The 15309-nt window shown below is 33.5% G+C and overlaps 1 protein-coding gene across 8 annotated transcripts in view; it reads left to right on the top strand.

Annotated features, from left to right (window-relative positions):
- The window catches only part of NAV3 (neuron navigator 3), a 464771-nt gene that overhangs the window by 359103 nt on the left and 90359 nt on the right, over positions 1 to 15309 (top strand). For 7 of the 8 annotated variants that reach the window (XM_087934496.1, XM_087934492.1, XM_087934487.1 and 4 more), the window contains one exon: positions 2174 to 2289. In XM_087934496.1, the coding sequence (XP_087790622.1) occupies positions 2174 to 2289 (116 nt within the window). Of the gene's footprint in view, positions 1 to 2173; positions 2290 to 6929; positions 7845 to 15309 lie in introns of those variants that run through there. The other variant, XM_087934495.1, reaches the window with a different exon arrangement.

The raw sequence follows: 15309 nt of genomic DNA on the forward strand, positions 1-15309 counted from the left end.
TCTGAATGTAAGACAATCTGTAAAGGATGGTTTAATAAGATTGGAATATTGTATGACTGAACAAAATATTGCTGATCAGTTTACTAAAGCCCAAGGTGCAGTGAAACACAAAGAGAGTTGTGATGACTGGGTTAAGGTTGTAAATAGATATATATATATTATTATATTACCCAAAAGGGGAGAATGTTAGGAATAACATAGGTTACCTAACGTAGTTTGGGTAAAATAATATATATAAACTATGATTGTAAGTTTAAGTGTGTGTCACTTTAAAACTGCAAAGCATGTAATTTTGGGTGCGGTGTGAAACCACCATAAGAGGGAGCAAGAGAACCTGACAATTGCTGACGATTCCCTGACAATTACTGGATTGCATGGATTGATGGTTTGTTAACTGCGTGTTTTCCCCTACTGCTGAGTTGCTGAAGGAAGAGAGGAGTTTTTCATATCTCTACTGCAAGGAGATATATTACTGGACTGATATTTGTAAGTTTACTGACCTCTCTTTTTCGACACTGGCATTTGCAACTGAATAATCCCTGGACGGACTGAATTAGTGAATGATATATGGACTGTTTTGACTATGCTATAACTCTTACCGGAATAAACTGTTTAATTAGCACTGTGTATCTGTTTTACTGAGTGTAAGCTACAAAAACGTTTATCTCACATATTTTGCCTGCCTGCCTGACTGCCGTGCAGATTCTGCTAGGGTGTATCCCTAACAATCCCAATTGCTTAATAAAGTACAAATGAACATGTGTGTTTCTTTTTAAATCACTGGATTCCTGGTTCAAAACTTATCAGAAAATGACATTGATTCATTTATGACAGGATATGTAAAGGAAGAGCAAAATGAATCGTTTGAGTCTGTTAGCCAAGCTCATGCTTAGAGCATGATGCCAACCTTAATGTTCCATCTGAACCACAATTTTTGCTTCACATACTGCCTGATACAATGCAAGCAGATGCTAAAACTAAACATGAGAGAAAATATCTGCTGCATATTTTCTTGGAGACTGCAGGATCGTGTATATGGCTCAGAACTATGCTTTCCCACCCTTTGCAGACTGTTTTTGAAAAAGAAAAACATTAGATAAGCAACCTGGAAGTCATAAATATAGCAGAATTGACAGGTTGTTATTTTGCAAAAGACATGTTTTTAACAAAGCTTTCCAAGGTGCCCTCTAGTTGGTTGAATGTTATTTTTAAAAAATTTAAAATGATGAAATTTCTTTTTTTTTGGAAATAAACTGACCTCATGTGAACAGAGGTAAAATCTGTTTTGTGAAAAGATAAATTCAAATTATTTTGAATTAATATAAGTAATGCCCAAGGAGAATTGAAGGAAAGTACTTTCTTTCTTGTAATTTTAACTCATTCCGGGTTATTGGGTACTGTCTTCATGAGTCAGTTGATACAGTTTAGCACAGTTGTGAATCTGGGATCACAGTATTTATTGTTTAGATATTTAATTCATATTTTCAATTTTTCAGAGGAAAACTATGGTTAGAATTAGCTGTCTAATAAAATGTTTGTGACCTTGATAGCATTTTGTTAAAACACACATTTGTGTAATACTGTCTAAAGGCACTCCTACTGGTTAGTGTAATCCTATATAATAGTTGTAATGAAAATGTATTCAGTGGTTGCAAGCTTCAAAGGCATCTGTCAGAAGAAGTGACTTCTTTAGATATATGAAATTACACTTCCCATCAACTGCAACTCTTTATTTTTTTCTACCATTGATAACAGTCTACTAACCATCATATCTTAGTTGTTATTTGCAATATATGCCCCATTTCACTGTTAGTCTTAACTAGCAACATATTGCGGTTTTTCTGTTTGATATTATTTTTAGTAATATAATTCCTAGAATAAATAATTTGGAATACATAAATGCCTAGTTGTGGTTAAGCAGTGGCTTGATTTACTTATCTTTCCTCTGTCTCATTTCCTGTCTTGAAATGAAAGATGTTAGAAATATTTTGTCTTTGACACCTTGACTGAATTAATCTAATCAAATACACCTTAGTGGTATATTTTCTTTATTTCCACCATATGAATATGAAAGAAGTGCTAATGATATTTCTATTTTTGAACACATATGCTGAATTATAAGTCATCACTGTTATGAAGTTATAGACATTACCTCCCATCTCTTTAATTCCAGAGCTCATTCGGAAAATGATAGCTCTTCTATCCCATCTTCTGACTCTTGTATCAGTCCTACAAAATTGGATTTGGCATACAGTAAAACTGCCAAGCAATGTCTCGAGGAAATATCTGGTGAGTAATATATAATCATTGCTTAATAGTGATATATTTCTGAATTATTATGGCCATTCTTAAATAGAGTCCAAATATTTATGTTGTTAAATGAGACATTTGTTAAGTAAGTTTTGCCCCATTTTATGAACTTTATTGCCACAATTGTTAAGTGGATCATTGAAGGTATTAAATTAGTAACTTCATTATTAATTGAATCTCATTTTCCCATTGACTTTGCTTATCAGAAGGTTGTAAAAGTTAATCACATGATTTCAGGACATTGCAACCATCATAAACATGGACCGGTTGCCAAGCATGCGAGTGTTGATCATGTGAACATAGGGATGCTGCAACAGACATAAATGTGAAAGACAGTCATAAATCACTTTTTTCAATGCCATTGTAACTTTGGTCAATAAATAAACTGTTGTAAGTTGAGAACTACCTGTAATGCCGTTCCTCTATAATTTTGGCTTCAGCTGCATGGCTTAAAAATAATCCAAAATTATCATAACACTCTTGACTTTTTCATTGTATTGTTTGTTTTTACCCTTTTAAAAAGATAAGAAATTGATTCCCATACAATTAATCAGATCATAATTAAAATTGTCAGGGACAAAGACCAATTTAAAACTAAAATTCTATTTCCTTCCATCTAACTGCTTAAATGTTGCACAGTTTTATGGACAAAGGATTAAATGAAGGACAATGTAAGCAACAACTAATCATTAATTTCAATAATATAAATCCACTTTGATATTATTTCTTGAAGAAAAATTCTTCAGAATAGATGTCTGAAACAATTACATTAATATAATTACTTTCCAACTTTATAGTAATGTATAGGATTAAAAATTCTCATCATTTTCCAAACCATTGTTTTTTTGCGTCTTATAAATTATCTCTACTTCCTGGGACATTCGTGTGGTCTGTGGAATTCTTGATGCTCTCTGAGCTTTGTGGCTTGCTTGCAAATATTTAATCCGCTAAGTCAGAGTTCTCCAACCTTTCTAGGTTGGAGACCCAAAGCAGGGGGGAAAGGAAAAGAGAGGATGGAGGCAGGCGCATTTGTGAGCACCTGTTGCTTGCATGAGTGGGGCTGGGAGCATCCGCAATGCTGGTGCTAGTGGGGCTATGTGCACCCACACCCACACACATGCACTTGCACCAACCAGCCACACACACAGCCTGGTTGTGAATAAGCCATGGACCAGTAGTGTGCTGTGGCCCGTAGGTTGAGAACTCAGTATGAGATATTACTTCCATATGTTGCAACTGAAATTTGGAGAAGTAGTAGCATAGTGGCACAGGTGAAGACTTTCACCTAAATCAGGCAGATATGCTTTCTAGAACTGAGTCTCTGTATTTTTATTTGCACAATTATAAAAAGAATTCTGCAGAAAAAAATACAGAATTATCAAAAAATGAGAAACTGCTATATGAGCAGGGGCTAAATTACCTTTGACTCTTTGTTTTAAAAAGTCACTACACATGAACACAATAGATTTTAATAATTTGTACTGTGAAAAACTAGGATGTTATTCCTTTTATATTGTACAAGAATTAGAGGAAACTAAACAGTAGATTTCAAGACAGAAATTAGCAAGAGGAGCTATTACCTTCAAACTGTGTTTGTGAGTTTCCATGGAAATCTGCTTGGCCTTTTTATATGGATTTAATTAAAAAAAATCATTAAAATATTTTGTGTCTTCAAGTAGGTAGTTTTATTAATATGTCTGCATATACTAGTATGCTAATACATTAGGATTTCAAGCCAATGTTATTTTCAGTGACATATATAAGAATGAAATTTGAAAAAAAGAGGAATTCAATATGTCTAGCACAATTATATTTTGGTGGATCTTATTGCTACCTTTATTGTCAAAGTACAACATGAGTACAATGAGATTGGCTGAACCTTCCTTCATGCACTCCCCCGCCCAACACAATTCACAGTGAGGACAGAAGTCCCTAACCCAGTCCCAATCTTATTACACTATGTGACCTTGTTGCACAATGCGCCGGCGCAAAACGTAGTTATCGAACCAGTAGTACCACCAGTTGAATCCCACCCCTGGTGCTATGACATTTACATGCTCTGTTAGTAGACATTAATATTGGACGGAAGCTATCATTTTGTTTTTAGTTTATATATTGAACAGTTTCATTGTTTTTCTCTCTGTATATTCCGCAGCTGAAACCCATTAAAACATAAAGAAAAGTACTGACTGTTTTGCCTGCTGCTTTGCACAAAATTCACCCATGGTTAATTGACCTTGATTTTTTTTCATGAGCCTGATATATATGTGTGTGTGTGTGTGTGTGTGTGTGTGTGTGTGTGTGTTTGTGTGTGTGTGTGTGTGAAAGAGAGTGAAAGAGAGAGAGAGAGACAGAGAGACAGAAAGAGAGAGAGAAAGGCTGGCAGGCAAACAGATAGTAAAAATGTATATTTGTGTGGATGATGTTGTAATCCAACGTCAAAAATAATTTCTTCTATACCTTGGAAAGATGAGCTTTTTTTCTTTAAAAAGTTTTGCATTTGTATTCATTATTGCTTCAGTTCTTTAATTTATTACTGTGCCAGCACCAGTGCTCAACTTCTATCTACTATAAATGAGTGTCTATTGAAATATTATGCTATGCAGTTATATTCTCTTATTTGAGAAAATATGCTACAATGTTGTGGATTTAGCTATTATTTATTCAACCCAGACGTGTGTGTGTGTGTGTGTGTGTGTGTGTATAGCACTATTTTTGATTAAAGGCAATATTCCAGTAATATATAAGTACCTTGAAATACATTTGCAAATTTTAGATATTTAGTGGTCAACTCAGTCATATATATTTTTCAAAACAATATATAATTTGTGTTATAAATTACCCCCCAAAAAACAAGTTTTGGTTAATTACACATTTCTATCTTTTATACTTGCCAGATGGAGCCCTAATTGTGCCTTTATACTGCAGATGGATAGAATGCTTGATGAGGATCTATAAAATTTAATTTTTTAAAAAATATTTGCAATAGTTCATATATCTTGACAGAAGCAACATGCTCCATTGAGTCATATATTTTATTTAAGACCTTATCTGGGTAACAGAACAAAAGTTATAGTCTAAATAGAGTAAGATTTGAAGCAGAATAGCTGCTTCAAATGTTCTAAAATTCTCTGCAAGAAGAAATCCCAAAACCACTGTCATTTTGGAAGATATATTGCATTTTATGAATTATGATTGAATGCAATTAATTCATAATCTAGTTGTTTCATCTAAACTATATAACATGAATACAAAAACTATCCATGAATTATATACATGATTTTCTGTATTATTGCAAATTAATATAGGTATGTTGCTTCTCCCGTCATGTTTTTTGGAAAATACCAAGATCACACGTTATATCTAATATCTTTAAATTGGGAAATTTATTATTAGAGTCAGAACTAATCAAAATGCAAAGCATGGTTTAAGCAAGTTTAAATGGTATTTTAAGGCTGAAGCTAGCAAGTTAGAATGTTCAGTAGAATAGAGATTTATAATTGTACCTGGTCTGAGATTTGGTAGGAAATTGGTACACACTTCATATTATAGGCTAGGTATGTACATGCACCTTGGGATAAAGCCAACATTTTTTTGGTGAAATTATGCAATTTTTCAAAAAGTTAATAAAAATTCATTATATCACTTTTTTATTTGTAGGAACATTTTTATTAGCATTATTTTTGTTCTGGAAGGTTTGTATATCTATAAGTGAGGCTGTTACAAATGTATTTCAGCTTGTTAGATAAGATTTATTTTTAAATTTGGGCTAAAGATTAATCAAAAGTAATCTTAAATCACATGTGCATCCTTTCATATCTCATATATATCTATGCAGTTTTTAGCTGAAAGAGAAGTATATTGTCTCTTCTTAAGGTACCTTTATGCATATGTATTTTACACAAATCTGTATACTTTGCCCCCCTACCGAAAATTTCTACTTTGGGACAGTTTCACCCAACATTGATCCCCCCCCTCTGATTTAAAAAACTTATTTTTTCTTAACAGTTCTAATTATTTCATAATAAACTATTAGAAATTAAAAGCTCTACTGTATCAGAAATTAAAAGCTCTACTGTATAAAAGGAACAAAGTCGTTTTCTCTTTCTAGCATTTCCAAATAAAGGTATATTGCTTTTTCTTTATTCTCTATTACACTATAGGAAGAGACTTGTTCAGTATATTGCAAGATTCCAGAGCCACTTCAACTTTAGGAAGGAAGGAAAGAAGGAAAGCATTACAGGGTGTTAAGTGTTCATCCCATTTAGCTTATGCTGTATCCTTACACTCAGGATTTGTAGAATTGCAGAGGGCTGGGTCCTTCTGTTTTAATTTGCCAGGCTGTTTGCTGCCATGGCAGCCAGCAGCATTCACTGCAGTTACAGAGAAAAGCCATAGATCTGGGAATGCACGTTGAATACTAAAATGCAGGGAAGCTTTCACAGAGCTTTGCTTCCTTGGTTAATTTGAGCCCTGACGTGCTTAGCTGCAATTATCAGCCATCCAAAGTAAAGATCTGCATGCAGGAATCAGTCATGATCTGGTGAGGGAGCCTGGGAGAAGACAGTCATCGGCACTTGCAGTTTACTTTTGGATTTCAGAAAACAGCAGCCACAGAGAGTGATGCAGTCCTATCAATCTAAAGGAGAATGATGATTGGATGATAAGAGGGAAACATCACCGCCTTTTATGTTTATTTCTGTGCTGGAGTAGATTGTTTAAGCAACTCTCTTCTGCTTGAAAGAAATTCCTCTAAAATTATTATAACATTGCAGATTAACAGGACTGGAAAAGACTAGCTTAGCATGGAAAGAATCAAAATGACTGTGCCTGTCTAGTCTTAATAGCCTGCACTCTGGAATGCTTATGCTGTGTTTTTTTGACACCGGAGGAATAAGGGCATGTAAACTGGGTACTGCTGAAAGGTTAGTTCTATTGCTGAAAGATCCTGCCTTCTCTGCAGCTAGAAATGTGAAATCTAATTTGTGTTGAGCCTTTGGATAAAACTATGCAACGATCTGCTGAACTTTCAGTGTTCAGAGGCAAGGATGCAAGAAACAGAGGTGCTTGTCTCCAGAAACAAAAATCTCTGACTAATCTTACTCTCCTAAATGAAGGCGAAAAAAAGAGGTCTTCATGCAGAGAAAACTGGTTTGGCAGTGCCTCCAAGTCTAGCCAGGTTCTTCATCAGTCAGAGCTTGGGAGTAGAGGCTTACTTTCTAAAACACTGTCAAAATCAGCACACTCCCTTTACCATGCCAGCAACAAGTCACCATGGGAAATGGAAGAACTACCACCTGTTGGACCCAGAGCCTCATGCAAAAGGATCAGAGGATTCCCGGTTGATGAAGCTGTTCAAGGGGAGACAAGCAAGTTGGGTGAAGAAGATGTGCCCTTTAAGTCAAAAATTACTGGCCAAAACTGGGTGGTGGAAGAGGAAGGTTGTTTACGTGAAGGGACTGCACAGCTTGATGAAGATGTTATAATAACAATGCTTGGAGACTTAGAACAAGCACTTTACAATGATTATTTGGGTAAGTTAACTTCTGTTTGACATGATAAAATAGTTACTAAGCAATAATGTATTGCATGGAAGAGACTTGGTTAATATTAATCTTACTATTCTTTTACAATATACTTACAGTACATTTGTGTCTATATAGTATTATGAAGCAGGGTGTATCACATTCTTTTTTTCTGTTACATTCACTGACTTCATTAATTAAAAACCTTTTGGCATTTTGAAGGCATGCCAACGATGACACACAACTTTCTTCTTAAAATATAGCTATATTAAGCTAATCTTAAAACAGCAAAATAGGAAAACTTTAGCAATTTGATTTCTGTTTGAGCTTGACACATGGGAATATTTGACAGTCATGCTTGCTTTCCTGTCTACCTAAATTTGGAAAGGATGGTATGAAGTTGCCTCTTTGTTTTTTTGCTCTAAATATTAATCTGAATTACATCTTGTCAGAATGACTGCCAATTCATTCACAACTATTTTTTATTCTATATTAATAATTTTCCATTTCATTAATATAAAAATTTAATTATCAAACTTACTAAGGCTTTTTTAATTTAGGCAATATCATGATTTACCTTCTACTCTACTTTCAAAATATTTAATTCAAAAATATCATCCCTATGTAATGTCATTAAAGCAGAATTTTGTATCTGAAGATGATCCATATTGATGCAAGCCAGTTGCTACGACTTATCAAAAATATAGGGGTGGTAAAACACTTATTTGCAAGCAGTTGTACTTCTGATCATCATTCGGATATATGTCTTTTCAAAATGATTCAAGAATTTTATAGAAGTACATTTTTGGAAATCTGTATTCCATTGCTAAGGCTTTTTCTTGCAAGTTTCCTAGTTTTACATAATGTTCAGATTAAAAGTCTGGAAGTAATTATGTTTTTGATTTTGTTACTGAGATATGAATCAGAGAAAAAAAACTTGTTTCTAACTTTGACTTTTGTTATACAGCATACTTCCATAATCCTGAGATAGTTGGATATATATCTAGATATGGATGTACACACATACAATATATGTGCATCTCTTGGTTATATTTTTGCAGACAAACAAGGGTGTTGCAATTCAAATATATATATTTAGGTAAATGCAAGTGATGCTGAATATAGGGACATTAAACTAATGGTTTGTTGAGGCATTTGTTTTTAATCACAGCATTCAGTCTTTTAGACTAGGAGCCTTTCAGTATGGCATATTTTGCTTCAGAATCTTTGCCTGCTCTTTCTTGCAAAAGAGCTATCAGATTGCCAGGGCATTTCCTGTGCATAGTCCTTTCCAGGTCCCCCTTAGACTGTCAATTGGATTCTGGGCTCTGGCTGGGCCATTCTACAACTTTGATCTTCTTCTAGTTGAAGCCAGTCATTCATTGATTTAGAGGTATGCTTTGGATCATTATTGTGTTGAAAGATGACATTTGTCTTCATCTTCAGCATTTTAGCAAAAGGCCTAAAGGTTTTGTGCCAAAATTTACTGACATTTGAAAACTTGATTATAGCAGTTCCAGCTGAAAAATAGCATCTTTAAAACATAATGCTGCCATGCCATGCTTCGCTGTGGGTATAATGTACTTTTGGTGATGTGCAGAATTGTTTTTGTGCCAAACAACTTTTTGGAATTATGGCTCAAAAGTTCACCCTTGGTGTCAGCAGACCATAACACATTTTCCAATGTGTTTTTGTCAGGTTTTTGCAAAATAATGTAGCCAGCCTTGGATATGTTTCTTTGTAACAAGAGGCTTCCATCTTGCTGCCTTATCTCACAGACATCTGAAGAATATGGGAGATTGTTGTTACAATCAGTACTTGCCAGTAATTCCCGCAGCTCTTTTAATGCTGCTATATGTCTCTTGGAACACTCTCCGATTCTTGTTTTTATTTATCAATTTTTAAGGGACATTCATTTCTTGGTAATGTCATTGTGCCATATTTTCTCCTCTTGTTGATGACTGCCTTCACTGTGCTCCATAGTATATCCAATGTTTTGGGGAAATTTTTATATCCTTCACCTGATTGATACCTTCAAACAATGAGATCCTGTCAGATCTGCCATTGCATTGCTTCAACCCTGCTTCACTTCAATAGCATCATGCCATAAAAAGAGAAAGGGAGGAGTAAGGGGATATAGAAGGGGGGCGACAGGATAATAGGAACCAGAGGTGCCAGACCAAAACAGAGTCTGGCAAATTCAAAAACACAAGTGTGAGAATGGAATGCAAACCCCCAACAAAGAGGCGCCAAACTTTAGGATTGTTATCAAAACATTTAGTTTGACTACCATTGTACATTTATAAAAGGACTAGCGGGGAGGGTTTGGAAGAAGGGGAAAGCACTGGGCTTACTTAGGAATATTCAGATTGGCTTTGCTTACACCATTTGGCTTTAGTAAAAGGATACATTTTACTACAAATGGAACTGAGAGTCTTTCTTTCCTAAATGCCCAAACTGGGACAGCCCTAACAGACCTCTTTGTTCCTTGTAAGCAATTTGCAGACCATGGTTTTTGCTGTAAGAGGCAACTGAATAAATGTTAGATAAATCCTTCTGAATATTATATAAGCTTGGTCAGAATTACTTTAATTGATGGAAAATGTGTATTGGCTACTATGTAACAGCAGTTTGAATGTGATGGATTAATTCTGAACAAAACTATATATTTCTGTAATCATACATAGTCATTTAATGAGGTCACCCACAGATTAATATGATACAAAAGTGTCATTTTATTAAATATTGCAATTAATAAATGACCAAGGCCAAGTTCGCTATGGTAGTAAAGAGAAGAAGGAAATCATTCGAGACTTCTATGGGAAATTATATATGCAAGAGAATATTGGTGAGGAAAGAGTTAAACAGCACTTACAGAATGCTAATTTACCTCAGATACCTAAAGAAATTGAAACTATGTTAGAAAGCAATATAACAATGATGGAGTTAACTGAAGCACTCAAGAAACAAAATAATGGAAAGGCACCAGGCCCAGATGAACTTCTGGCAGAATTTTACAAAACATTACAAGAATCGTTGAATCTTCCATTGCTAGAAGTTATGAATGAAGTTATGTTAAAGAAGAAGACACCTAAATCATGTTCAGAAGCCTATATTACACTTATTCCAAAAGAGGAGGCCGATCCATTACAAATTAAGAACTATAGACCTATTTCTCTATTAAATGCAGATTATAAAATTTTTGCTTCGATATTGGCAGAAGGACTTAAAAATATTTAAATAATCTTATCCATCCTGATCAAAATGGCTTTCTGCCAAAGAGACAAATTAAAGACAATATGAGAGTAATCTTGGATACTTTGGAATATTACAAGGCACATCCTGAAAAACAAATGGCTCTGATATTTCTAGATGCACAGAAGGCATTTGATAATGTGAATTGACGATTCATGTTATTACTGTTGGAACAGATGGGTTTTGCTAGAAAATTTATTCAAACAATAGAAGCTATATACTATAAGCAAACGGCAAAGGTAATGATAGAGGGAGAACTGACAGACTCTATCAATATAAGAAAAGGAACAAGACAAGGGTGCCCACTATCACCTTTGTTGTTTGTGTTAACTTTGGAAGTGCTAAACAGAAATATTAGAAATGAAAAGAATATAAAAGGAATGAAAATCAAAAAAGAAGAATTTAAGCTGTAAGCATTCGCGGATGATCTGGTTTTCATCTTAGAAGACCCTTTAGAAACAGCATCAAAATTGATAGAAAAGATAGAAACATATGGAAATATGGCTGGTTTGAAAATAAATAAAGATAAGACAAAGATCTTGACAAAGAATATGGTATTAAGACAAAAGGAAGAACTGGCAGACCTACTGAAAATTCAGGTCACGAATAAGATTAAGTACTTGGGGATATATTTGACAGCAAGATGTAGTACATTAAAAGAGAATAATTATATCAAACTTAAACAGCAGATAGCACTAGATCTGGTGAAATGGGAAAATTTCCAACTGTCACTAATAGGGAGAATTTCACCAATCAAGATGAATATATTACCCAGAATTTTATATTTGTTTCAAACAATTCCAATTAGGCTTGGAAAAGATTACTTTGAAGATTTAAATAAAATTGTGTTGAAATATATATGGCAAGGTAAGAAAGCGAGAATAAAGTTAAAACTTTTACAAGATGCTAGAATTAGAGGAGGATTTGGTTTGCCTAATTGGGAGTTGTATTACCAAGCTGCAGATCTGATGTGGGTTAAGGAATGGATAACATTAAGAAATACTAGATTGTTGTCATTAGAAGGACATGACCTGTTGTTGGAGTGGCATGCTTTTTTATGGTATAAAGGAACTAAAACACAGGGGTACTTTAGAAGACATTATATACGGGAGTCTCTGTGGTTAAACTGGGAGAAGATTAAAAGACAATGTTATTTGAAAATTCCAGTCTGGTTATCGACTATTGAAGCATTTTCTTATCCTATAATATATAAAAAAGAACAAACAGTTAGATATGGTGAAATATTGAATGAAAAGAGTGAACTCAAATCTATACAAAAACTAGAGGAATAAGGTATAAAGATGAATTGGTTTTCATATGCGCAAATACATTCAAGGTATGATAAAGATTCTAAAATGGAAGGTTTCTATGATAAATTGACTGATTTAGATAAGATTTTGACAGGTACTAATGAAAAGGTGATTAAAAAACTGTATGGATATTTATTAGAAATTAAATTAGAAGAAGAACAAGTTAAAGAAACTATGATTGCTTGGGGGAAGAATTTTGGGTATGGAATCGATTTAGAGAAATGGCAAAAATTGTGGTCTCAAAACTATAAAATGACAATGTCAACAGCATATAAAGAAAATTTGTATAAGATGTTTTACAGGTGGCATTTTCCCCTGACAAGAATAGCAAGAATGTTCAAGAATAAATCCAAAAAATGTTGGAAATGTCATCAGACACCTGGCTTATATTACCATATGTGGTGGACTTGTGCAGATGCTAAAAAATACTGGACTAAAATCCATACGTGGTTGGAAAAAATGACAAAAAAAAAATAGACTTGAAACCAGAGATATTTTTATTGGGAATTTTACCTGAAATATATAGTAAAGACTTGAAATATCTGATTGTAAATGTATTAACAGCGACTAGGATTGTATTTGCTAAAAACTGGAAAAATGAGAAAACACCATCACAGGAGGAAAGCATTACGAAAATATTGGAATGTGCTGAAATGAGTAGATTGACATTGAAATTAGAGAACAAGAGGATAAACAATTTTATAAAATTTGGGATCTTTTCTATCAATGGTTAGACAATAAAATACAGTAATGAAATATGTAGACTGTTAGAAAATAATAAATATATAAAGATGTATTTCTTTCTTATTATATCTACAAAATGATTTTAGGATAGATTTGGGGTGATAATATGAACTGTTATAAAATAAACTAAGTAAATTATGATTATCTTGTAAAACATGAATGAATAAAAGTATAGTCAAATGATTGATTATTAATGATACTAAGGTATTTAATTTTTGATTGAAAATATGAGATTATATGCAGTGTAATTGTAATTGAAGACTATGAAATGGAAGCACAAAACAATTTGTAAACCAACCGGCACATTGTATGTACACCTATGGAAGATAGCTTGATGTTTTTATGTTTTGTTTGTTAATATTTGATTTTAAAAACCAATAATTTTTTTTTAAAAAAGCTACTTAATCACTTACAGAGAGAATTCGTAGAAATCAGAAACTCCATTTACACGTCAAGAATTCCGCTTTATATCCTTTTAGTTAGAAGACATGGTGAATCCTCACTAATAAACACCATTTTTCATGTTACTAAAACTTGAACAAACTATCTTTAATAAATATAGACCACATTACTGTTTCAATTCAATTAGTTAAAAGTATTTTATGTGTTAGCAGCTGAAGGCATCCAATGACATTCTGATAAGCAAGTTAGTTAAATGTGGGCTGAAGATAGTAACAATTATGTGAATATATAATTGGCTCACAATTTATTGTCAAAGAGCACCCATCAATTATATTTCATCAACCTGGAAAAGGACCAAATTATTATTCAAGTCCACAATTATCAATTCCCAAGACAGATTTCCAATATTTCAATATTTTTTATTAATGATCAGATAAAAAAGTAGAGAGAATGCTTCTCAGTTTTCAAAAGTTACAAAATTGAATAAAGTTAGCTCATACTGTGGAATAAAAAAATAAAATTCAAAGCAATCTTGATCAGTTGGAGAAATGGATTAAAAGTAATAGAATGAAATTTTAATAGAAGCAAATGAAAGATTTTCACTTGGGATACAGTCAAGTGCATGGATTGTAAGTTTTATGTTATCTGTCTTGACAATTGTACTTGCAATGAAGATATTGTCATAGCAGTTAATTGCAAACTGATTCAGCATTATAAAGAATGAATTTCCAAATATAAGAAATATTTTCTCAATTTTATTCTGATTTGGCCACATCTACCTTGAGTATCGTGTCCATTCTGGATATTACAATCTAAGAAGATTTGGAAAAGGACAATGAAATGATTAGGACTTTAAAAATTATGGCCTAAAGGTGATTGACCCAGCTAGATATGGTTAGCCTTGAGCAAAGACTATTAAAGGTGGATAGGATAGCCATCTTCAGATATCTGCAAAAAGGTCACATAGAAAACTATCAAGGCTTCATTCTCACCCCAAAGCAAAGGACATGGAATAATAGATTTTAAATTACTGAAAGATAGATTCCAATAAAAATATTAGGGGAGAATATTCCTAATATTAAGAGCAGTTTGATGGTGGCACTTTTTTTCATTGGAAGTATTCGGGTGGATGCTAGACAATCATGTGTGGGATGTTTTAATCTGGATTCTTTCATATATGTAGAGGCATAGACTCAATATTCCTTTTCAGATCTGGGATCCTAAAATAGAAGAAACCAACCTAGTTAGACTTTGTGTGAACTGTTCAAGTTCTAATTTCATGGCCTCAAATTTCAGGTTATGTGATTATCCAGACATGACTGTACCTACTGTTACTACTTCTGATTCAGTTACCTTTTGCAAATAACTTTTGTCTGTGTTAAAATGATTGTAAAACTATCTCCTATGGAATTTTGTGTGGTTGTGATACAGCACCCAAAATACAGCAATTAAGTGAAATGTTTTGTACCCAAAGCACTAATGTATAGGTTATTTAACCTACAGTATTTATTTATTACAGGATTCATTTATATAGTACATAAATGCTTCAGGACTTTTTTTTTTTTGCATATATCCAGAGCAGAATGGGAGAACTCGCCATGGCCAATTTGCTAGAGGCTAACTTGCTATGGCCACTTGCCATGAGACAACTCACTGCTGAGCAATTCAATTTTATTTAATTATTTGAAATAGTTAAAAATTTATTTAAATTTTTGTCATTCACATTTCATTTTGTCTCTCCTTTTGCATCCTTTCAATGATTC

This window comes from Pseudonaja textilis, chromosome 5 (genome assembly GCF_049901715.1).
Source record: "Pseudonaja textilis isolate UNSWEBS1 chromosome 5, rPseTex1.2, whole genome shotgun sequence".
In the NCBI taxonomy this organism is placed as follows: domain Eukaryota; kingdom Metazoa; phylum Chordata; class Lepidosauria; order Squamata; family Elapidae; genus Pseudonaja; species Pseudonaja textilis.